The sequence below is a fragment of the Gallinula chloropus genome, assembly GCF_964237585.1.
Source record: "Gallinula chloropus genome assembly, chromosome: 4".
In the NCBI taxonomy this organism is placed as follows: domain Eukaryota; kingdom Metazoa; phylum Chordata; class Aves; order Gruiformes; family Rallidae; genus Gallinula; species Gallinula chloropus.
Window position 1 is genome coordinate 17,382,579 of NC_140088.1, and position 25,723 is coordinate 17,408,301.

Genomic DNA, 25,723 nt, shown 5'->3' on the forward strand with positions numbered 1-25,723 from the left:
GAGGAGCAGCTACTACAGTGGTGATGAAGGGATGTAATAATGGTCGCTATCCTCGGAATTCTCTCTACAGTGACTGCATAATAGAAGAAAAGGCAGTGGTCCTGCAGAAAAAAGACAATGAAGGATTTGGATTTGTGCTCAGAGGGGCAAAAGGTATGTGCTTGTGTATGTGTATGTGTGTGTGATGTGCACTGGCATGAAGAAATTTATACATCTCGGAATATAAGCAGGAATTATTCTTGGTGCACTTGGTTGCTAGACAACAGGATTCTCTGTATGCTATACTACTCAGACGGATTTTAGTGGCTTCTCTCTGAAGCAGTTTGCATTTTTACATGGGAGAAGCACTGTATAATCGTTTTGGGGGGAGAAAGTTTTGTCTGTAATTTTATTGTGTTGGTATATGTAGTATTTTGTCATTAATCAGTTTTTGTTATGCAGTTTACCTAACTACGGGAAACCTGCTTTCCTTATAAAACCTGCTTCTTTATTTCAAATATCAATCTATTTAAATAGGTCTACGAATAGAAATAGACAAGAGAGTGATGTTTTGTTTAAAATAGGTGTGGATCTTCTGCAAGGTGACATTGGTGCAGTTTTAGTATGAAAATATGATCTTTTTTTATATCTTCAGAAGCTGCACGTATGTTGCATGGCCTGTAGTGTGCTCATTTTAAAAGCTGTTCATATGTTAAGCTGCATGTTACTTTTCCATAGACTAAAATCTATAATAATCACATTCCTAAGAGTTAAAAAAAGCATTCTATTTAATGCTTTGCTCTTTAACTTCCAGTCCAGTTCGCTCCTTTTGTATTTAAAAAAATATATATATGATGGTATGTCCCGTCTCTTGCTCCCCCTCATTTTACATGGGTTCTCCCTTGCCTTGCTTGAGCATGAAAATTATTCCATATCTTCATTCTTGGGACATCATTTTTGCTCTCCCTGTTCCCCCACCCCTCAACCAGTGCTACTATAGATTTTCAGTGTTGTAAAAGCTATTCTAATTTTACCTAAATAAAAAATGTTGGAGTTGTACTGGGAAAGACGAGAGCGATACCTTTTTGTTAACCCACTGCCACAAGTTGTCTGTGCTTTGAGCAGGGATTATTCCCTCTGTGTAAGCCCAAAAATTGTTCCCAGATTTTCTCTGTAACAATGAGGGCACATCAGGTGAAAGAGCCAAGGACTTTTCTGCTTGTATGTGTACGTGACAGAGAGGGAGAGGGCTGTTACAGGGGGCCTACTGTGCCTCCTTCTCTAAAAAGTGATTTCTTCTGTTATGTTCTTTGTAATACACATTATAACCTAAAAGAAAAATTCAGTTTGATCTTTTTTCATCCTTTCCCACCCACCCCATTCCTCCAGTTCAGCTGAATGCTCTCTTCTGGCTACAGTACCTAATTCAGTTTTTAGCTGGATGTTGCCAGAGTTACAAGCATTTTGCTAGGCATACAAAAGGGTTACTTGAACTAATGCTGAATATGCTGTAATACTCAGAGTCCAGCTATTGCCTCGTACATCTTGGTTTGTTTTGTGTCAGTAAGGAAGCATGTATTTTTCTCTCTGAATTTAAGACCTGTGGATTGCTATTGCAGAGAGATTGCACTCTGTTCCCAGCATCTAGATATCCTCCGAGGCAGAGTCCTCTTACTTATAGCACCCACCATTTTTTAACCATCAATTTCAATGGCCTATGTTAGGCCTTTAGTCAAGTGGTATTTGAAAGCACTCCATAACTTTCTTTTTTTTAATGTGGTATTTATTTTTAAAGCTGACACACCAATTGAAGAATTCACCCCAACTCCAGCCTTTCCTGCTTTGCAGTACTTGGAATCTGTGGATGAAGGGGGAGTAGCATGGCAAGCTGGCCTGAGAACTGGAGACTTTTTGATCGAGGTAGGAGATCCTGAAATTTGATTCTCAATTGGGGAAAAAGTGGTGTTCCCTTTGTAGAATTTACTTTGGGAAAACTGTGTGAAGCTCCTGAAGAGCAAGTTCGGTGGACCGACACCAATAATGCACTTCAGTTTATCCATTTTAAAATCTCATTCAGCATTTAGGAAAGCAGCTAAAAGGAACAGTGTTCAGATTGGCTGGCAATTTTCTATTTGTTCCCTTTGCCATTGTGGGAATGCACTCTCAGAGAAATTTGAGAGCGTTTAGTCTTCTTTGCATTATTGACTTGAAATTTAGATGAATTTCAATGTTTAGGCTATCAATTCTGTAAATATTTTTACGGAGTCACCAAAATTGATGACTTTTTATGCAACTATTTTTGCAGTCAGAAATATCAGTGGTCTAGAGCTGTTTAGAAACCATGGAGAATAAAGCAATTACTTTGGCTTGGAATTAAATATTTCCAACAGTGCACTGTAAATACAGTCATGCAAAAAATAAGCAGTGGATGTTACTGCAATACAGATTACTTTATAAAAAGGGTATGTTTAAATACTCTTATTATTAATACTGAAAAAATCTTAATTTTTGTATTTTGGAGGATTTTAGGTTGGAATTTAAGGCTTTGTTGAAATAGTTGGTTTTCCTTTCTAGTGTTACTGGGCAGTTTGTAACAAAACCATGCTTTGGGATTTCTTTCTCCCCCTCAACCTTTCCATGAGCATCAAAGTGATGCTGTGATTTTGTGAAACTAGGTATTTGAATATAGATCCTCCAGAATGGATCGACCAAGTCTTGTCTTTAAGATCTATTGATTTTATTTTATTTTTATTTCTTCAGGCCCATGTATGTGTTGGTAAAAAGTATTTACTGGTACTACAACATTTATTTCTGCAGAGCTGGCCTTTAAGTTTGGGAGAGGATGTAATACGAAGCTTTTATTTGCTGTGTGCATTGAACTTCCATGGTGATTGAATTTAGATAGTTGCACCTCTTCTCATTGTAAGCATAAAGGAACAGGCTTTGCAGTCATAGATTGTAAAAAGATGTTCATTTTTATCTATGCCTTCAAAGTACATTTTTCTTACAGTTTCTTTATTTAAGAATAAGCATTTAGCAAACTATTAAACCATATCTTACAAATTCTACTGGTACGTATTCTGTGCAAGGATGCTATGAAAGCTCTGATTATTGATGTTAAGTTGGGGGATTTTTTTGGTTGCTTGGGGTTTTTTTTTAAACAATGCTTTATTTTTAGAAGTTGATTTCTCATTAGGCTTTTCATCTGTAGGAAGTCAGTAGGAATAATGTGTACTGGCTGATTTCACAGATAGATTTGATGGTGAATAATGTATAATTTAATGAAGAGGATTACAGAATGATAACTATGCATGTGGATTTTTTTTTTTTAAGATCTCTGAAGGGGTGTAAAAGGTTCTACACAAACCTTAACTGGTTTTCTAGCAAATGAAAGAGCATTATAATTAATTGTCCAGACAATTTAATCCTAGACTTAGCTTAGAAGTTAAACATGCACATACATTGCTGATTCAGGACATTAATCCATATTCTACACAGTCCAGCATATTTGTAATTAATGCTGAAGGAAGCAGTTGTTACATGCAAATCAAACCTGTTTCTGTGTAATTTATGTTCATTGGGGTTGTTCTGTTCTGAATTTTGCAGTTGAACTAAGAGGATATGATAATCCTGAGAAATCACAACTTTCCTGTTGCTAAAGACTTTTGTCTTGGAGAAAGGCAGGGTTTTTTCTATTATATGAACTACATGTGCAGTGCACAATTGTCCCTAGCTATAGAAAGCCATCCTTGAAGGTATTTGCATGGATGCAAAAGATACCAGTTCTGTAATATAAAAGACTCGTCCACCTGCACATTCAGGCATGCCAAGCTATTTTATTTCTTGTGTTGAACCAAGAAGAGTTCAATGTACTATTGCAGCAAGCAGTGATCAGAGCTGGTGTAGTTAGTCGGTCTTACTGTTAAATGATTTCTCCCATGACTCTGAAGTTTATGCTGCTGTGTCTAAGTGCCACCTCAACCATTTGTAAGTAATATAAGGCATTTATCATAAATGTCACATGAATAATAAAAGAGTTAATGGGCAACTAGGATCCTAATTAGTCCCATTTATAACACTTGCAGTATGCATCAGGCTTTAGGGAAGTGAGAGTCCGGTTTGGCAGAGGGCAAAATGCAAGAGAGAGAGCAGATGTTTTGCTCTTGCTTGAGGAGGTTTGGTGGCTTGGGGTCATGGAGATAAGGGGAACCTTTTCCCTTACTCCTCACTATGGAAAGACAGGAAGATGGATTGGTTTTTTGGAAGTGTGAGAGCAGGTGAAGAGATGGCATAATTTCTTCATGTGTAATTATGGTCGCTGAGACTTCTGAAGGGGGTGAAACTTCAACAGCTACTGAGTGTGCTACTAAAGTAGTTCAACAATGAGGCTGATGCATGTTGAGCACAACAAAAAAAAGATCTATACAGAAAAGGAAGAAAAGGTATTGTCTTGCTTCAACAGGTAAACAGAATAGGTATTAGCTGGAACAGGGCTGACACGCTTTCATTTGACTGAATTTTTATCAGGTTTGCAGCGTGTCTGAAAAGCTAAGTGATACTGATTTGTCCAGCCTGTACAATTAATTCTAACATGAGACTTCAGAGCTTGATGTTAAACTTAACCTGTGGAAATAATGTTCACAAACTCCATGGAAATTTCTAACAACATATGTTTTTTCTCCTTGCTTCAAACCCCATCATATAAAAATTGCAATATGTGTAGTGGCTCTTCTGGATGAACCACAAATAAAATGTTTTGGGAAAGCTGAAACAGGTAGAGACAGCTGTTACTATATGTGGATTGTCATAAACAATTCCATGGCTGCTGTTTCATGTGATTTTTCATAGCTTTGATAACAGTAAGAAATGAAGTATGGCTATGGCTTGGTTGTTATAACTGCTGTACCAGTAGCACCAGTTGTAACTTAGTTGTTGTAACTGCCCTAATTGCTGTTTTTCACATTTTTGACTGATACTTTCTTGGATCTTGTTATTGACCTGATTTGAAAGACAAATAAAAGTGAAGCAACACCTTAGTGCAAATGCTACCCAACCAAAATATATTACAGTTTCCATTAGAAAGGGATTAAAAACCCTGCAACCATCATTAATGTATCCACCAATTTGAAAGCCACTGTAGGTCATTGTTAATTCATCAGTGACTGGATTTCTATAGTATACCTGATCAAGTTTATAAATTGTTGATCAGAAAAATTCAAACTATAATCTGATTTGATTTCTTACTTGAAATATTTGCAGGAAATAAATGTATTAGGTCTGATTCTAAATCTCTTCGTTATGAATAATCTTTCTCTCCTTAACCCTTCCTTACCTTTATTTAGTGCAATAGTCAAACTAAGCATAAGTAGAGGAACCCTTGAATACAGCCATGCAGAGTGCTGCCTTATAACATAACGTGACTTACAGAATTCTTGGGCTATTGAGTTGTGTTTTCCTTCACAATTTACTTTGATATCTATACAAGTATAGCCATCTTTAAATAAAGAGATATGCTAAAGTGGAAGGGGTTTTTACCTTAGCATAGTCTATTGGTTGTTTTAGTATAGTAGGATCTTTCTAAATTAAAATCCAGTGGAATATTAATAATTACTGTTGTACCTATGAGCGTGCAGCTGCTTTGAGGGTGTTGCATGATATGATGCATAGGGATTTTCATCTGCCACAGAGCATCTCACATATAAAACAATAATGGTGTAATATCAATACTTAGAAACTACTTCTGCAGTGCTTTACCGGAATAATGCGTTTATTCTCTAAATGAGGCATTGCAATTTGCATTATTGTGCCATAAAATTACTTATTTTTTCCAGATAAATTGAAATGCTATTGTCTTCAGAATAGGATGGCTGCTTATTTACTTGCTGGTTTAAATGTAAACTAGATAAAACCAGCATATTATCCATTTTAAAAACAAACACACCAACAACAAAAAAAAAAAAGGCAAAATTTGAAGTCTGATTTGAGGATCAAAGCCAGAAATGGTAATAGAAGAAATCTCATCATTTTGGTGCAGAACAGTTGAGTTGATACTTGTACTAAAACATGCAAAATGTCCTCTAGTATAACTTCCTGTATTTCTTTATCCTCAAGAGCTTATAGAATTCACTAGTGCAAACTATTAAGTAGTCACACGTGGAAAATAGATGTGATTTTATTCCAGACAGCATTATTTTTTAATTGTATTAAATAAAGATACCTGTCCTCTGGCTGTATGTAGGAAATAGCAATAAGCATTTGGGGAAAGATTTGAACTATCTGGAATATGTTTTTAAAACACAGTAGCTTTATGTTGGTACATAGCAATGGGCTAGATTTTTTTTTTATTCCAGTAAACACTGCATACAAACTTCAAAACTGATCTGGAAAGCAAGCTTTTAACCTTTTTTGTTGCAATTTAGACTATCATCAGGAATATTTTTGGCAAGCATGGCAATGTTATGCCTTACATTTGTATTCAGTGGCTCGATGAATTAGTGGTTTTACAAAGCCATCTGTTACTGATTTAAATCCTTTAGCAATAGAGAAACCTTTCCATCCTTAGGTAATCATTAATTACCCCATGGCTGAGTTTTCTCTTATTTCTAGTGAGAACTTCACTAGCTTCAGCCACCAGATATAAATCTGATTTTTTTTTTCCAGGCAGCTACATGGGGATCATGATTTTTTTTTTCCTCCTTCAGAAACAAACTGAGGCTTTGATAGTATATTCATAAGACAATGGTTTATCACATTGCAATTTTTGCAGTTGTTTTCTGAACATTTGAATATCTGTAATATATATACTGAATGTTTGGAGGGGGAGAGGGGGGGCTGTATATGGTTATTGTGAGGGTAGCAGGGCTTGCACTAACCTCCAAGTCTGAGGTAGAGCATATCTTGCACACCTAGCCTGGACACCAGTGTTTTTTAAATCTGTGTATTTAATTCATGCATAGTTTGGTTCAAACCAACTGTAGAAGAAAAAAGCTAATTTCTGTTTACCAGTTAGTCATAATCCTTTTGGTGACATCTGAATGTGATGTCTATTAAGCACAAGCATGCCCCTGACAATTCTTAAAATGAAAGTTGTCAGAATACAAAGGAAACTTTCTTCCTGTTTTGATTTAGAAATTCCTCTGCGTAAGCCTAACGTACACGTGTATTGGAGAAGTGGGACAGTGGGCTCTTGGGAAAAAAGCAGCTTGCTCTGGTACAAATGTTGAACAGTCTGGTGTGTCTACGCAGTCTCTGACCAAGCTGATTAATTTTTCATTTGATGGAAAATTATTTTGCTTTCTTTCCACTTAAACTCAGTGAGCGAGGGTTTGAGTTTGAGGGGTGGTGGTTTGGTCTTTTTTTCCTTAATTTATGTTTTTAGTGGGCGATGGCAGCTGAATGAAATCATTGTGCCTTCAAAGTGCTTTGGATCTGCACAGAAGCACTGTAGAAAAATGACAACTATTTTGGATTCCTCTTTTTATCTGTTTAAATGCAGCCTCTAACCTGTAGGAAGTGATGGTATTCCAATTGTGCTCAGTGTGATCATAAAAAGATGGACCAATCTTGTTTAATTCTAAAAATACATTAAGAAGCCTGTTACCTTTTCAGCATAGATGGAAACGGGCCGGCAAAAAAAGAATTTGGTTCTTACAAGAGCCTAGTTATTCACGCCTAAGCAAATAATATACTCTGAAATGCGACTAAAGAGCAGAGAAAAATGAAATCACTTTGCTGTTGTCAGACATACAAAACCTGGCTGCGAGCAAAACTGGGAAGCGCTTTCCTTTAGCCTCGATGCTATGTGAGGTGTATGCTGGGCTTTTAAGCCCAGGGTGCAGGAGGAAATGGTGGTATTTATCTGATCTCCCAGAAATGTTACAACTATGAGTTTGACACTGAGAACTGATTTTTATGCTTTTTGTGAGAAGGAATTTTGGTGATAATGGCAGCAGCCATCAGAACTAGTTCTGTGCCTATTTAATTCTCCATTATCACTATTAAGGCATTTTGACCTAGATGTCATTGTTTTTTGGAGAAGTTTGCTAACATTTCTATTCTGAAGGATTCTTCTGAAGCTCATGGGACTGTGTGGGGAGCGTGGAGCTATCCATAGGGAGCTTTTTGACTTCTTGCGAACATGAAAGCCAGTATTTCCCTGACTTCCTACTACAACGTCCTCTAAAAATAGCAAATTTGTTTAAAGATAAGCTGATTATTATGAATGGACAGTTCTTGGCCCCCTAGAAACCATCCAGTGGCCACCCAGTGCTTCACATAAAGCACAGCTATGGGTAGTCTTTGCTCTTGCAGACTTCCATCCATCCTCTGTTCAAATACTGCAAGAATGATACAACTCTTCCATTTCTAGCTCTCAGGTGTGGAGGTTAGGTACTAAGGCTAATAACACCATACGAATAAACACCATCTTTAAGGTATAGTTTGGAGATATCCAGAAGACATTATATTAAAATTAATTTCTCTGAAGCCTGTAAGCTTTTTTTAGTCTCTTGATACTATGGAAACCTGGTTACTGGAATGGAGTTTTATGAGAAACAGTACTTGTATTTTAGGGGAGAAATTTCTTTTAATTGTGGGATGTTGCTACAAACCTGCAAAATTACAGGTGAAGGAAAACAGATGGATTCTTTTAAATAAATATTGGAGAATTAAATGAGAAATTCCTGTTGTTTAGTGGTGCAGCAGAACCAATCTAATACCTGGATTTTTTCTTTTTCTTTTTTTGATTCTTCCTTTTTTTGAGAGGTATAAACAGCTTAAAAGCAGGAGAAACACTGTAACATGGAGCTACATGTGCACAGACAGGTTTTCTTTATTCCCAGTTTTCTTTTTCTTCTTCTGAGACTGGCAGTCAATTTGTGGGATGCTGAAAAGCTAAGTTCACCCACTAGTTGTGTTTCGTGAACCACTAGTCTGTCCAGAGGTTAAAAGGACGGTGCTTGACATCTGAAAGTCGCATGCTTCATGGGTAATACCTTACCCTCTATTCCTGTTCCTCCCCCCTGCACAAAATCTCTAGTTTTCTAATGCACTAGCTTCATTTTCAGTCACCAACTGTACACATCTATCTTTGCTATTATCTCTGAATCTGAAAAAGCAAATGAAAACTCTAGAACCTGACACATAGTCTATTAATTTAGTTTTCTCAGTAGGTTTTCCTAAAAATCATAATCTTTTAACCTATACTGTGGGTGGGGTTCCTAAACTGGTTTAGATGCTTCTAAGGGGTTAGATAAATCACTTCATGTTGGTATACAGAACAGGCTCCCCACCGCTTTTGTGGGCATGCTAGTAACTGCAGAACCACTCTAGATTTAGGGAAATTTTGAACTTTTAAATCTGACCTAGCAGAAGCTATCCATTCTTCTAATTATTGTTTCTTCAGCATTCAATTCCCAGCATGCATCCTCTGTAGAAAGATTGGCCATAGGTTCAGATTTAATCCATTAATTACTTAAAAAAGCAGAAGGCTTCCTTCTCTATTCCTTTTTCCCCCTTGCTGTGGCTATAGATATAAAGAAAAAAGAATCACAAACTTCTAACCTACTTCTTAGCCTAAAAGGGGTCCCTACACAACAGTAGGGTATCTACGAATAGTATAGGGGTCTATCTTCTATTACAGAAATAAATAGGGATCAAACCAGGACACCAGGACACACAAGGTAACATAGTTTGACAAGAAATCTAGTGAAAAGCTTGCTGATTTTAATAGAGGGGAACATTCAGTGTTAGAGGTATGCTAAGCTTAATGCCAGTAAATGGGTGGCCATCCCTTTCAGCTGCTGCTGTGCTCCTCTGAAGTTACCGTACAACTATGCAGGCCAGTGAGAGGGAAGGTAATGATGGCTTTCTGAGGAATGCCTGCCTTGTGCTCTGCTATGTTCAAAGAATTTTCTATGGCTTGTGACTGTGGGACTCATCAAATTTATCTAATAAGGAAATTGAAATACACTTTAAATCAATCAGATTATAAATAACATTTTATATCATATTGTAACATTGATATGAATCTTTTCAGAGGCTCTTGTATGTAACAATAGAGGATAATAATCCTTTATCTCCACTGCTTCATTTTTGCTTCATGTATTCTGGCAGTAATTTGGGGAACTGGAGTTCCACTTGTCTTCACCTTGAGGTACAAAGTTTTTGCTTGTTATAAAAACATTCTGACTGTGGTAGAGAGTTTTTACTGTCAGTTTTCAAAACAGGAACTGGATGATCTTTATGGCAAATCGCAACTTTTCTTTCATGATGTGCCGAATGTGGTTGAACTTGAAGGTCTCTGAAGGCTTTGCTGATCAGAGCACTGAAAAGAGTCCTAGCTAATATGTCAGATGTTTAATGGAGTTTTTCAGGAATAGGTGAATAGGGTAATAGGAGCTAAATGTATCTTTATTTGCTGATGAAGAGAAAAATAAAGCATCTATGTACAGAAAGGCGAAGTCGTGGAAGAGTTTGTTTACAACCTGTAACAAAAAGGGTTGATTCTGAACAGTTGTTTAGATACTCACTGGAATAGGGAGGTTTAGGGAGAATCATGACAGTCCTGGGCAGAATGAGTCAACTTCATCAAGAATTACTAGTTCAATAGTTGCTAAAGAACTAGCATTAAAGATGGCAGGAAAGCCTTTTTATAATGACTTGGCTTGGGCTTGCACTGATGTTATATAACAAAATGTTGGAACCTTGCATATGCTGGATGCCAGCCTACATGCCTAAACAGGTGAGGGTGTGTGCACATCCTGGATTCACAGAGCATTTGGGGTTGGAAGAGGCCTTCTGGAGATCATCTAGTCCAACCCCACTGCTAAAGCAGGTTCACAAAGCAGGTTGCACAGGATAAAGCTCCCAAAAGCAGGTCTATGAGGTGGATACCAAAGTCCTGCATTGACTGTGTTGGTTTTTCTTTTAAAGAAATTTACACTGCGGGATCCAAGAATCCTTTTTTTTCCTTTCTTTCTAATTCACAATATAATCTCACTAGTATTTTTATTATAATTCTTTCTTTTCAAATTGTTCTTGTAACAGGCTTTGAACCACTGTTGTTGCTTTTAATGGAATCAGCCTGTGGTTTGGCTTTTCAGAACTAGATAGATTTGTGTGAGGCAGTAGTCATTGTTGACAGACTTGTAAGTTGTTAACAGTGCATTTGGTATATTTATTTACACTGAGGGTTATTATGACTCACTTTCCTAAATTAAAGAGAGAACTGTTTTGAAATGACCAGAAAAAACATTTATTGTAAGCATTTTCTTAGTTTCTGTTAGGTTTTTTGTATCTAAATGTGCTTTATTGACTGTGCCTATTATGGAGCTGGCTTTTACAAATAATGTACATACTGGGAATTGAATTTAAGCTGTGTTTTATCTGTGAGTAGGTATTTGGTTTCCATAATTCCCTGTGCACTTTTTAGAATCTGTTTGAGATACTTTAATAGAAATCAAGTTTACATCTAACAAACTGGTGATTCTTCAGAGTTGGAGATGATGTAGGCATCTATTGCCCAAGAATCAAAGACAGAGATTACTCATTCCCAAATCTCGTTCTTCTGCAACTTTTTTTCCCATTGCTTCTCCCTATTCCGTATGAAGCTCTTCAGAAGTGCTGTTCAGTTCTTTAGTCCTTTTGCTTCTGTCTTACAGTGTGGGCCCAGCTCCCATTGGCTGTACTGCTGTCTTGTGCAGTGCTTGTGTAGCACATTCATTGAGGTGGTTTTTCTCTAGATAAGCCATGATCTGCATCAGTCCTCTTCTGCCTGTGAAGGCATTAGAACCTCAGTATTGAAACAAGATGTTTCTCTTTTGGGGCTCTGAACTTAAGGAAATTGCTTATGTCTCACACAGTATTTTAAGTAGTTTTGTGTACTCAGTTTTGCTCCTTTTATTGTAAAAATTATTGTCGCTAAACCAAATTAAATTTTTTTCTAAAGCTCTTTTGATGTAGTGAGGTGTAAAAGTTGTCTAATACATATTTTTTTCAGTGATGATCTTAACTGCAAAAAACAATGCTGCTAGGCAATTATCCACCCAGAGAGTTTTCAACAGTGTTACTCATAATAAACACCAGATCAGTGGCATGATGACAGTTTTTGGTAGATGCATGATCCCATTCTAAGCATTGACTTTCAAATTGGCATGATTTGAAATTGGCATGATTGTGCAAATCCACTTTTTTAGAAAAGTTTGTTTATTTACAGGATTGAGGTATCCTAAACTAGATGAAGGAAGATTCTAGTGTTACCCACTTGCAGGGTTATCACTTCTGTGTCTCAGTCAGAGGAACAAAATCAGGGAGTGGTTTTTGCTCACTTGCTCATAGTAGAAGTTTATGTACTTGAATTCAAACTGTCATAGAAACCAGTCTGAATTTAAACAGCTGATGCAGAAGCAGGTGAAGGAAATTTGTCCTATCCTTCAGCCAACATGATGTGTATTCACAGATGGCTTTACTCAGGAAAATTGTGATTAGAAGAGAGGTTGTAAACTTTTATCTTTAGGTATTTCTTCCTAATTTAATATAGTCTCAATTAGGAAGGCTGTGTAACTGTGGTTGAACTACTTTAGATTGCTGAAACATTTGCTAATACAGGGTATGGTGTGGTAGTTGACTTTTTTCCTCCTAATTAATTTTTCACTAAAATACAGAGCAGGTGCATCTCGTTGTCAGTTTGCTCCATTGCTGTATTGCTTAGATTACTGGTTAAGGTACCTAGACTAAGTTAACATGCTAGAGCAGCGTTGTCTAAAATGTCTAGCCTATAGCTCAAGGGAAAAGAATACAGCCAGAATGTTCTTCCAAAGTGATGAATACAGTTTGGATCTCACATACTTCTCTAATGCACTAGGTGGGATTAAAGCCCCAGTACTTTCAGAAGTGTGAAAAATAAACAAGCATGTTTGCTTGCCGTGAATCACTTTCCAGTCATTTCCAGTGGTTCCAGCTTTTAAACTTAAAATCCTTCTGGTTTTGTACTTGCAGTATTAATGATTTTTCCTGTCATTCTCTTATAAAAATTAAAACCCATTTAAAAAGAAAACTTTTAATTTTCATCTTTAAATATGTTTTGGTTTAAATCTGTAAAGTAAGAAAAAATACATAGATGTCTAGTTGTCAACCTTGTATTGAAATCTTGTAGTTGTGTTTTGTTAAATCTTGGTTTTATTGGTCTCTAGCAACAGGGAGCAATATATATCATACTTAACCTAATGCTAGATTGTGTTCATATTTCAGGTTGACACTGAGCAATAGCTCAGTATTAAGCTTTATTTTTTTTGCAGACAGGCTTGTTGAGTCTGTTAGTATTATTGGCTAATTTCTCATATTGGCTGGTTTTGACTGGTATTTCTGTCTTCAAAAGTTCTTAATGAAAAATACAAATGATTTGTTGGGGGATTTTTTTTTTTTTTTTTTTTTTGCTTTAGGGTCGGGGCTTGTGTTTTGGTTTTTTTTTCACCACAATTTAAGTTTCATCATTTTGTATAGATCAGAAACAGTTTTTTACTCTTACTGATTTCCAGTCCACAGGGTTCTGAGTAGAGAAACACTGCCTTCAATAAAATATGCCATGTTTGCACAGCAACTTCTTTTATTGTTCTAGAATATTGTCTTTGGAAGAAGTGTCTCTCTTGAATTATTATTTTAATTAGTTTTGATTCACTTTGGTTATTGTTCTCTCCTGTGCACACAGAGAACCATCTCGCAACAAAGTTTACTCTGAAAACTGTCCCATTACAATTATAGACATTAAAAAATTACATATCAGGTCCTCCTGACGCTGCTAGTTGCGAACAGAGTGAGATGCTTTGAAGGTTTATCTTCTCTCAGACATGCTGGTATGAAGCCTCTCCCTACTGGGCTCTCCTGCAGTCCATGCTGCAGACTGGATCTTGGTGGAACTGAATTAAACCCCAGCTTTCTCTGTAGATATGGGAAGGTTCCTGTCTTCTTTGGTCTTTCATATCCTAAATATAAAATGAGGTATTTAGTCTGTATGACCTGCAAAATAGAGTGTTTGCTTTATCAGGAATCTGATAGGGGTGACTAAAACTTAAGGTAGGCTCAATAAACCCATTACCAAAGGATTTTCCTGGACTCTGCCAGCCCCATCTCTTTCTAGCAAAAGAAGAGTTTGATTTTATTTGATGTTTTCAATATATATAATATGTATATACAAGGTTTTGTAAGATCCAGCAATGTCTCGGTCTGCCCTACTCATTTTTGAAGTTCAACTATGAGTATTGTACTCTGATTTTGAGTAAGATCACCCAATTAGTGGACAAACTGCTATCAGAAAGGCAGAGACATAAAAAGTAGATAAAATATAATCCCATCATGCTACTTGTCTTTTGTCAGTCTTTTTTGCTGAAGAGATTAAAAAAACTCATGAAAAAAACCCCTTATAAGTGTAATCCCAAAAGTTGAAAGAACTAGAGAAAAAACAAGAAAATTGCAAAATCAGTTTAGCAGTCTGTGGTTTATTTTGTGATGCAGATGAAAGCTTCAAGGTGTCAATCCGAAGTTCAACTTTGCCTTTGCAAATTATCATCTTGACTGAAAAGCTCAGTTGGGTTTTTAGGATATTAGGGGCGGGGAAGTAAGAAGGGTATACTTAGACCTGAAATTGCAGAAACTAATTTAAAATTTAGTGTTTACTAAATCTACTATGTAATGTAGAAAATGCATACTGATTTATTTCCAGGCACCAAAGAAAGGCTGCGTGGGACTTCACTTTAAGAAGTTTTCAGTTGGTAAATTTTTTTGAATCAGTTTACATTGCTAAGAGCTATCCAAGTCAAAATAAAATAGTAAATTTTTCTCAAAAATATAAAACTATGCCTTTGTAGGCAATATTACTTTTTTAAGGCCTCCAAATGGCAGCTATGATCTAAGCAAGGGCATGATTGTCCCAGGTTAGGGACCAAAGTGCTGAGAAGACACTTCAGGCAAGCATGTAAGTTTGGCTGAATAAATCCAGCCATGTGTTTCTGCATAAATGTTAGTACAAAGTCAATGGCAGTATGCATTTTGAAAAATTAAACTTCTGAAAGTTGTCAGATTTATGGCTGTAGTATCAAAGCACTGAATCACTCCATGGTTATCAACAGTAAAATATTTCAGTAAGGCTTGTAAAATATTTCTTGTCAGTGGAAAACAGCATAAATTCAGCACCTCCTAATATCTTTGAATTCTTTAAAGAATAATTTCTATTATCCAAGTTCCTCATTTTTTAAGGATTTCTTAAAAAGGTAAAACCAGTTATTGCATTTGTGGAATCCATATTGTCCTTCTATCTTCTAAACTCTCATCATCTTAATGCCAACTGTACTATCTGATTCTTCTGTCAATTGCTATAGATTACCCTGTAGCTCAGAGAGATATCCAAATCAGTGCATCTTAGGTCACTGTCAAAATTCGGCTTCATAACCTAGTGGTATTCAGGGAGCTGCTCTTGAAAAATGAGAATCCATCTACCTGTGAGAAGTGCTGTCTTGGTTCTCAGGGGTTTGGGGTTCCTGGAGACATGCAGTCCAGAGAGATCCCTTTTCTCTCAGCATTACTAATACCAGTGGTAGCATGAGCTGGATGTAGCTGCTTCAGCTACCATATGTATCCGTCTCTTCAGGCTGTTCACGTTATATGGCATGTTTGGCAGTCTGCCGAGATCTTTCTGAGTAATGCGAGTGGTGGGGAATAATAATATTAACCCCTCTATGACTTAGCCAGCCACGAGTAGGATTTTGTGGAGCAGAGAAGGCTTTTTAATCTTCCCCTGCTCACCCTTTCTCTTCCTATGTGCCCCCCAAATTGTACAAGTCATAGAACCCTATAATTAAAGATTCAGCTCCACGTGGAGTGGACCCATAAGGACCATTAAGTCCAGCTCCTTACTTCTCACAGGACTACCCAAAACTAAAACATGACTAAGAGCATTGTCCAGATGATGCTCCTTGAACTCTGGCACTCTTGATGCTGCGGGGAGACTGTTCCAGTGGCCAACTGCCCTCTCAGTGATTCACTTTCTAAGGATGTGGTACTGTAAAAAAAGAAAAAGATACAATTCTCCTACATTTTTTCCAGCAAATTGAAAAGTTAATGTGTGATTCTTTGTTTTACCCTGTTCTACTTCACTGCCAAGGTAAAATACAAATGGCAACCACAGTGCTTAACGCTGACAACTTTTCTCCATCCTTGTCTCTCTTCTAGAAGAGAAAGATTTGCAGTAGCAATATCATACAGCACTGAAGGCTTTTTCCTGGGTAAAACAAAAGCTAATTCTTCCTAACTTCTCTAAGGAGTGGTTTCCAGTTCATCAGAAGACACTAATCCTGTACTGATTGCTGGTGTCAAGGGATGGTCAAGTTGTGGTAACTTATCCAAATGTTGACAGGACATCACCACCTGAAAGATAGGACAACTGTACTTTGATAAAGCTAGGCCAGAGGAAGCATGAATAAACTGTTGTTTTCTAATACAGGGAAATGAACACAGAAACAAAATGCTTATGGGCTAGAATTTCCAGTGAGGTGGGGGGTGGGACATGGGACGGATGCGGAACCAACCGAGGACCGCAAACACATTTATTTTACTAGCACTGCTGACATGCTAATAAGCTCTATTACGTTATGAAAGACCTCATCAGAGATTATTTGAGATCTCTCAGCTTTGCCAGTCATCTGTTGCTGCTTTTCTCTGCTTAGATTAGTGCCACTTTACTGCATCCAACAGCCTTCCTCCTCTTATGTCTGCTTTCCTCACCCTTTTCCTGGGAGATGTGAATTTTATGCTTAACTGTTGTTAACTGTATTCAGTGTGGGAAAGGAAGGTACATATTATTGCCATGGTTCAACCTCACATCACATGTTGTGTAGATCTGCATGTCCTCAGACCTGTTTATGAGCTTCCCTGGGCTTCCTGCCTAGGAGCAAACAATACCACTTAACTAGATCTCGAGTCGCCACTAATTGAAGCAGCATAATTATCAAATACTTGGACTCATTCCACATCTGAAATAAAACAGCTGTGTTGTAATGTTATGATCAAATTCTTTCACTGTTATATGACCTAATAAATTAACGGTTGGGAATCACGCATTTGTGACTCACAGTCTGTCACTAAAATATTCTAATTTCATCAATGGTCTTTTGGATAAATTTTTCTGAATGGGTACTGGTTTACTTAATCTGAAAAGAAATGTGGCTGTTTCATGTCATTGGTGACTGAATTAGAGGTCTCTGGTCTACAGAAAAGAATGAATTATTTCTGACTTGGCTTCACAGGAGACTGACCGCCTCATCAATTTAGTGAGAGATGTAGGACAGCTCCTGAGAGCCCTCAAAATTGTCCTGGGTTGCTGCTCAAGGAGCTGTTTGGATACATTTTAGACAAATTGGCTGCTCTGGAGAAAGAGTAATACAGCATATTGCCGATTAACCCTTGGTACAACAAGCTTAAGGGTGAAAAATAAAAAAAAAAAAAGAGTATTGTTTGCAAAATTATAATTAATTTAAACCTCAAACTATAAAACATTCTTCTGAATTCAACTAAACATGGCTTCTCTTCAGCTGTTTGAGTATTTTCATCTACTTGAGAACTGGAAATTTAGCATACTTCTATATGTGTTTGTCTGCCTTAACTTTCAAAACAAAATATATCTGTCCATTTCTTTCTTTTTTTGTTGGTTTTTTTATCTATTACAAATGTAGCCACCAAAAAAAGACAGCATAGTTAAATGACTTCTAAACAATGTAATTTAGAATTAGGAAGTCTTGGTTCAAAATTGGAAATGTGAACAAAGAGAGAAAATAATGCAAATCATGCAGAGTTAAAACTGTAACACGTGTCGCCAAAAGAGATCTTGAGGAATAACTAGCTAAAGGCATAAAGTCTCATGATACTTTTTTTTCTTTCAAATGTACTAGAAATAGGAAGATCTGCCAGAGATCAACAGACCTGAAAGAAGATGGACCTATAAAAGGAAGCATTTCAGGAAGGGATTGTTGCAGATGAAAGCCTCAATGTATTCCTAGCAGTTGTGTGAACTATGGAGGAACCTGGGATACGGCTGCTTCCTCAGGACACTGAAAATAAAGACCAGCAGTGCAGTTTTGCATTTTTCTTAGGTCAGTTGTGGTCTGGCCTGTTGGTCCTTTACCAGACCCGTGTCCTGCGGTGCAGACTCCCACCTTCCCCCTGGGGGCAGTGCTGCCATCCACAAGTGATAATTTGCGGGTCTAGCTAACTGAAAAGCAAAAGCTGTAAAAACTGTAAGGTCAGCAATCAGCTTAACCATCAAGAACCACCTAGAAAGTCTCATGACTGTAGACAGTACACAGGAATAGCAGTTTACTGTTAGTCAATTTAAGTGTAAGCCTACCCTGAGGAGCAATGTCTGGTTTCATAGGCACCGTAGAAAGGTTTCAGAACTGACTGACAAAATGAACAGCAACAAATCATCCAGACAAGGTGATATTCTAAGGGTAACTCAGATATGGAATTTCTGAACAGAAGTAGTATCTGTTTCTCTGCCTTGATAGCAGAGGAATGGGACATAACAAATGCAGCGCTGGTCTTAGAGTTATAGAAACAACTCTGAGAACTGAACTAGGAAGCGTGTTTCCACTGTTGGAGAACTGGTACTAATGTCACAGAGGTTAGAAGCCCTGGAAATGTAGTTAAGAATAAAATGAACCACAAAGACTCATAATGACATTTCTAAAGGGAAATAAAGTGTTTTGAAGGAGTTGTTGGTTATACAGATAATTACCTTCACTCTTTCAGCTTTGATTTGGATATTCAGAAAGACATTCTTAAAACCCAGACTATTGGATAGTAAGACAAAATTGCCTCTAACTTAAAGGAATAGAAATAAAGGATACAGATAAATGGACAGTTTTCCAAATAGTGGGAAAAGAAGTGATGTTTTAGAGGGCTCTGTGCTGTGAATTGTTCTGTTAAATCTGTACACAAATTGTAACATTTAATTTCAGGCACAATTCAAAGAAAGTAAAACATTTGGACCTTACCTAAGCATCTAACAGCATTTTCAAACATTGTTAAAATACTTTAGAGAATATTAAATCATAGAAAAACTTGCCTTTCAGACATTTTACCAAACATATGCTACCTAGTCTAGCTCTTAGTAGAGACCCCACATTGGTGAGTTCAAGGATGCCCAACAAATTGTGAACTCCTTTGCCTGACCTCCTGCTGCCCAGGTCCTCCTTTTGTTCCTTGGGACCCAGAGGTTTCCACTCTCTTAGCGGCATGTCATATCACACTAGCCTAATGCATGCCAGAAGCACAAAGGGAAGGATGGATTAGTCTATATCCAAGCTACTGGTTTCCAATAGTTTTACTCTCCTTCCTCTCTTTCTTTTTTAGACCATATTATAAATCTAGATGAACTGGTGATTTAATTTCTACTGCTTTTGCAGCTTTTGCTAGTCATCAACAAAACCAGCGTGCTGGGCAGCTGTGGCTTCAGCCTTAGAGAAATTCCTGTGTTTCAACAAAATCTTGTAGGAAGTTGTATGGGTATTGGCCAGTGTTTGTTGGTAGGTCAGGTACCTGTCAGGAAGCTCTCCGTTTCCAAGCAGACAAGCAGCCACCTTATTGATGATAGAATTCAGCTGACTAATGCAAGTGTCTAGCAACATTTTAGATGCCCTAGGGTATTCTGGTTAGCTTCTGTCTTTCACTGCAGAAGGTTTTAAGTGTCCTGGAGGTTCTGTGTCTTATCTGCCAGTCATGGATTGATCTCTGTGATAACATGGGAAACTTAAAACAGCATTAGATACCTGTGCTGAGTTTATTGAAAGGCAGTGTACCTGGGGAGGAATAACCCCAGGCACCAGTACATGCTGAGGGCTGATCAGTTGGAAACAGATTTGCAGAAGAGGACTTGATAGTCCTGGTGGATGCCAAGTCGAACATGAGCTGATAATGTGCCCTTACTGCAAAGGAAGCGATGGGAACCTGGACTGTGTTAGGCAAAGTGTTGCCAGCTGGTCAGTTGAGGCATCATCCTTGGGGATGTTCAAAGGCAAGCTTTTGATGGCCATGCTTGAGCAGGCACTTGGACCAGATACCACTAGAAGTCCCTTCCAGCCTCAGCCTTTCTGTGATTCTAAGAAAACTGAAGTGTGAGCCATGGGTGTGAAATTGGGAGTGGCCAGCCATCTTAGATCCAGCTATGTTCAAACTTTTTTGTACAGAAGTGGAGGCTTGTCACTTTTAGTTTTATTTCACTTTGTTTTTTAAATGAATTTGTAGCTATATTTCATGGTTGACATAAAACACATGCATGCAAACTGCAAAACATGTCAGAAATTTGACTAAGGATGTTAGCTATTCGGTGGACAGGCGTGGCAGTAAATTAAATTCTTCATGTTTTATATCAGGTAACTCAGACGCGTGCTATAGATTTGTGTTCATTAGAGAGAAAAATAATTTCTATATCCTAATATCAAGCAAAACCAAAATGCAGCTACTACTTTGTAAAATAGGTCTTTTATTTATTGAGCGAGTGTATTAAATAGTTGTCCTGTATAGTGACAACTTCTACTTTTTTTTTTTTATAACTACTTGAAAAACACTGTGGAAAAATTTTAACACTGAGAAATAATCAGTGTGATTTCAAAAGACGTCAGAAAACATTTTACTTTCATATTAAGCGTGGATGAAAAATGTATTGGTAAGGACAGAACCCTTTCTAAATCCTTCCCTCCTTAATGCTAAATCTTTTAACCTGCAAGAGTGAGGAAAGAAAGCCCTGAGCAGTCAATAAGTACAAGATCTCATCTTGACAGAGTATAACAAATCTGTGCCTGTAGTGCTATTTTACAGTGCTAGTTGACTTGTAACGCAGCAACTGTCTCCAAGCAACCGTGCCACCGACCGGGAGGTACAACCAGGGTGTGCAAAGCCTGTGCAGAAGCAGGGGGAAAGCGAGGAAGCTCTGCCAGCGTGCACCCCTTGCTACTGAGCCTTTGGGTCATGCTTCATGCTGGAGAGAGGCTCCAGCTGCGTTCAGGGTGGTCCTTTTCAGCAAGATGCAGCTATTCCTGCAGGTGGAAAATTGGATTGGGTCATCAGTTGCCCACGTCAGCCTTTCTGCTGAAATAACTCTAACGTATTAATCAATTCAGCTCCCTTGTCTGTACCAGCAGCACTTGTCAAAACGTTATTTTTGCAGCTAGCTGAATCTAAACAAGCTCTCAAAACCAAAACAATGCCTTTGCAGGCCAAACTCAAATTAGCTATTTGTGTAGATTTAATCTAATTAACTGCAATCCATATACAACATAGAAAGAAAATCTATATGTTTAGTATAATTTCTCTCCAGCTGCTTTATCTAAATGCAAAATTAGCAATATATGTATGAAACATCTTTTTTAAAGATGGTAATGTACAGTTTTTGTCCTTATTCTGATAAAACTCTCATTTTGTCATTTGTTGGTTTATGTTTCACTTAGGACCCACTCCAGTTATTGTGTAAGCTTCAGGAATGGAGCAGTCCATTTCTACCAGAGTAGAAGTAGTAGTATTTCCAGCATAACATTTTTAATCCTTTATTGAAGGGAACTGTAATCTATTAAATCATTTGCTACAAAAGCTGGGAAATGAAAATTATTTTACCTTTTTATGATATAATTTGTAGAATCATTCATGTGATTGTTGATTTGGGAGCTTATGATTTTGCAAAAGTGTTTTGAGATAAAAAACTGGTGGCAGTTTAGAAGATTAAAAGTTTTATCCTTTACTTAGGGGGATGAAGAGATGGAAAGAGGGGAAACTACAGGGAACCACAAGCTTGACAGTCCTTGGTGCCTGGCAAGGTTATGGTATAGATCAACTTGAGTGCCATCATGCGGCACATACAGGACAACCAGGTGGTCAGAGCCAGTCAGCGTGGGTTCATGAAAGGCAGGTCCTGCTTGACTGACCTGATATCCTTCTATGACAAGGTGACCCACTTAGCAGATGGGGGAAAGGCTATGGATGTTATGTACCTGGACTTTAGTAAAGCTTTTGACATTATTTCCCACAGCATTCTCCTGGAGAAACTGCCTGCTCATGTCTTGGATGTGCATACTCTGTATTTTTTGCTGGGTAAAAAAACAGCTTCATGACCAGGCCCAGAGACTTGTGGTGCATGGTGTTAAATCCAGTTGGTGGCCTGTCATAAGTGGTGTTCCCCAGAGCTCAGTACTGGGGCCAGTTCTCTGTAATACCAGTGATGTGGATGAGGGGATTGAGTGCACCCTCAGTAAGTTTGAAAATGACACCAAATTGGGTGGGAGTGTTGATCTGTTTGAGGGTAGGAATGATCTACAGAAAGATCTGGACAGGCTGGATCGGTGGGCTGAGGCCAAATGTGTGAGGTGCAGCAAGGTGCTTAGTGCTAGGTCCTGCCCTTGGGTGAAACCCCAGGGAACACTGTAGACTTGGGAAGAGTGGCTGGAAATCTGCCTGGTGGTGAAGGACCTGGGGATGTTGGTTGACGGCTGGCTGCATATGAGCCAGCAGTATGCCCAGTTCAAGCTTCAGCAACATATTCCTGCTTATATGGCCTAATCCTGGACCATGAAATGGGATCAGAAACCTGTCTACCTTGTGCTCCTTACCAGTATGCGTATTACTGAACTACAGGAGGCAACAGCTCAGTTTCTTCTCAGTGCTCTTGTGCAATAGGTTAATCAAATGTCAGGGTAGATCTGCTTTGTGTTTGTTAGTCTGCTAGCTGTTTCTTTTCCCCTGGCCTAAATTGGCAGGCTTGTGGGTGATGCTGGGAAGTATATCATAAGGTTTGCCTGGCTTTTCCCAATTTATTCCCTATTCTCTCTTCTTCCCAAAATCTAAAAAGTCCATTGTAAATGAGTTCTCTTAATGACCATGCATTAATAGTAGACAACTATACACTCATTTTATAGATATTTTTTGTATTGTTTAAGATTCATTAATGCTATGCAATCCAGAGGTACTATTTTACAGATTTTAAGAGCTCGTTCAAAAAAACTTGCTGAAACATTTTTATATCACAAATTAAATGCCTTATGCAGCTGTAATTATTTAAAGGAAAGTAAAAGCTTCTAGGTAAGAGAATGTGGCATGTTATGCTGCAGAAACACATCAGTGTGCTGACAGTCCTTCATGAGTACTAGCTTCTGTGATTAGTCTCTTTTCAGACTATTATTATTATTATCATTGTTCAGTAAAAATGAAGTGGTATCTGAATTTAAAGTTCAAACAATGGATTTACACTTCTGAAACTGGAATGGACTTAAGGGTAATGGCCTGACAGTGCAGTCCTTAGAGTTTGGGATTAGGTATGGGTGCCCAGGGTAGGCTGGTTGTCATGAAAGGTGCATGTTATGTTCATGCTGCTCTGCTTCAGTTGGAACAGAAACTTTGCTATAGGGACAGCAAAGGACACAGAATGGGATACTGTAGGATAATGTGAGCCTTTCTTCCAAACTCTGGGTTATGCTACCTATAGGTTTCACTGCTGAACACTGTTAACATTTTTTATTGTTATTTGCATATGGTTCATTTTTATTGGTAACATAAATGACGTAGAGTCAGCGTTTGGTGCACACTCAGTATGTTACAACTATCCATGATCTCAAGTTGGATCCTTTAATTTTTTCCTCCCTTTTTTACAGTCATGAAGTAGCTGAATAGAGCCAGTTACAAGTCAGGTATCGTTTGTGGGCTGCACTTGTAGTATCTGAGTCAGAAAAGTTTACATGAGCAATAATGTGGGTAACATCTTTCTGCCAGATGGACTTCAGGATGTTGTTACCCTATATTAACCTTTGAAGGATGGATCAATAGCTTAAGATATATATATATATCTCATATATATGTATGTTGCTTTCTGCTTAACAGAGATTAGAGCTACATCCCACCCATTCCATGATTAGATCTCCATCCTGAGAAAATGAGATATATATATATTCTCTTTCTGTGAATATAGATTAAGCTGCTGGTTTTCTGCTTTTCTTCATTTAGACTATTTTTGTGTTTTCGGGGGGAAAGAGGCAGTTCAAGGTAGCAGCAGGGGAAAGCAAGCTGCTGCCTCTTGAGAAAGTGCCCCAAACCTTCCCATGAGGTTGCTAAGGGCTTTGTGGGGCACGCCAGGCTTGGGGTGTGTACCTCTCTTGCCCTTCTGCTTCCCACGGAGAGAAATGAAAAATATGCTGGCAGTCTGTAACTCCCTGGCAGTCTATAACTCCCTGGCACACTCCTTTCCTTCTCCGCCTCCCACTCCACCCCCACATTGGGACTTTTAATAAATCTGTCAACAAATAAATGAATGTCCTAGAAGTGAAAGGCTGAGAGAGATGGGGTTGTTCAGCCTGGAGTAGAGAAGGCTCTGGGGAGACTTTATTGTGGCCTTTCAGTACTAAAAAGGGTCTTATAAGAAAGATGGGGACAGGCTTTTAATAAGGCCCTATCGCAATAGGGCAACAGGTTGTGGTTTTAAGCTAAAAGAGGGTAGATGCAGACTAGATATAAGGAAGGTATTTTTTATGACAAGGGTGGTGAAACACTGGCACACATTGCCTAGAGAGGTATCAGATGCCCCATACCTGAAAATGTTCAAGATCAGGTTGGATGGGGCTCTGAGAAACCTGATCTAGTTGGAGATGTCCCTTCTCACCAGAGAGGGGGTGGACTAGGTGACCTTGGAAGGTCCTTTCCAACCCAAACCATGCTATGATGCTGTGATTATAATTTTAAACTAGACTTCTGAAACTGAAGGAGAGACAGTGGAAACAGCACCTCTGGGACACTTGTGGTCCTGTGCATAGGACAAAAGAAGCACTAAAGCTGACTGGAAGGAGTAGTGGTGTTCTTTCTGGGGCATCCATGGGGAATAGCAAAAAAGCCAGCTGCAGTCTAGTTCAAATGATCCTGGGTTTGTCCTTCATTCTTCCTGTACATTTTGTTGAGTTTTAATTACCTCCTATTTTAAAAATATTATTTACATTCCTTACTTAATATGCAAGTTTAGGTTCTCAGCATTTACTACCAATTTCATATGAAACATGAATTTTTTCCATACAGAAATCTTATTTTAATGGTATTTGATGTAGTCACATTCTGATTATTTTACCCTTCCATTAGCTGATTTTCTATTTATTGACATAAATTTCTCTTTGGAGATTGGATTCTTGCTTTCTTTTCAGTGACTTTTTCCCACCCCATTCTCAGATTTCTTGAATGTCTGCTCCTTTTATCATTTATTAAATTAAATTTTACCCTTCAAAAAAACCCTCCCAAAATTTGAGTCTGAAAAACAAGGCTTATCGGATAGCATCTGACACCTGCAATTATTTCCATACGTCTTTTAACAAAACATATCTAGTTTAATGCCAAATTTGGCTTTCTGCTATAATCTAAATTTTCTGGGTGCATCTTATAAAGACCATAATAGATAAACACCTTCTACTGTGAGAGCATCAGTTTAGTGATAAGTTAAAAATGTGAAATACAGGTCATGTTAACTATAAAGTGAGTATTCCTCATTGGAGGCACTTAATGTTTTTTGAGAAATACAGCTGTATCTGGATAAAAAGGTATGTATAAAAATGAATAAACTTACTACATAAGTCATATCCTAACTACAAGCCTTCTCTGGGTGACAAGGGTCCTTTATCAGAAGCATAAATAACTGTTAAAATGACATTTTTATCCAGATTATTAAAGCTCAATAACATAT

The 25,723-nt window shown here is 37.9% G+C and overlaps 1 protein-coding gene across 2 annotated transcripts in view; it reads left to right on the forward strand.

Annotated features, from left to right (window-relative positions):
- Positions 1 to 25,723, forward strand: part of SHANK2 (SH3 and multiple ankyrin repeat domains 2) — a gene marked incomplete at both ends in the record, with an annotated part of 309,427 nt that overhangs the window by 177,874 nt on the left and 105,830 nt on the right. For both annotated transcript variants that reach the window (XM_084263484.1, XM_084263485.1), the window contains 2 exons: positions 71 to 153; positions 1,775 to 1,899. In XM_084263484.1, coding sequence (XP_084119610.1) covers positions 71 to 153; positions 1,775 to 1,899 — 208 coding nt within the window. The remainder of the gene's footprint in view (positions 1 to 70; positions 154 to 1,774; positions 1,900 to 25,723) is intronic.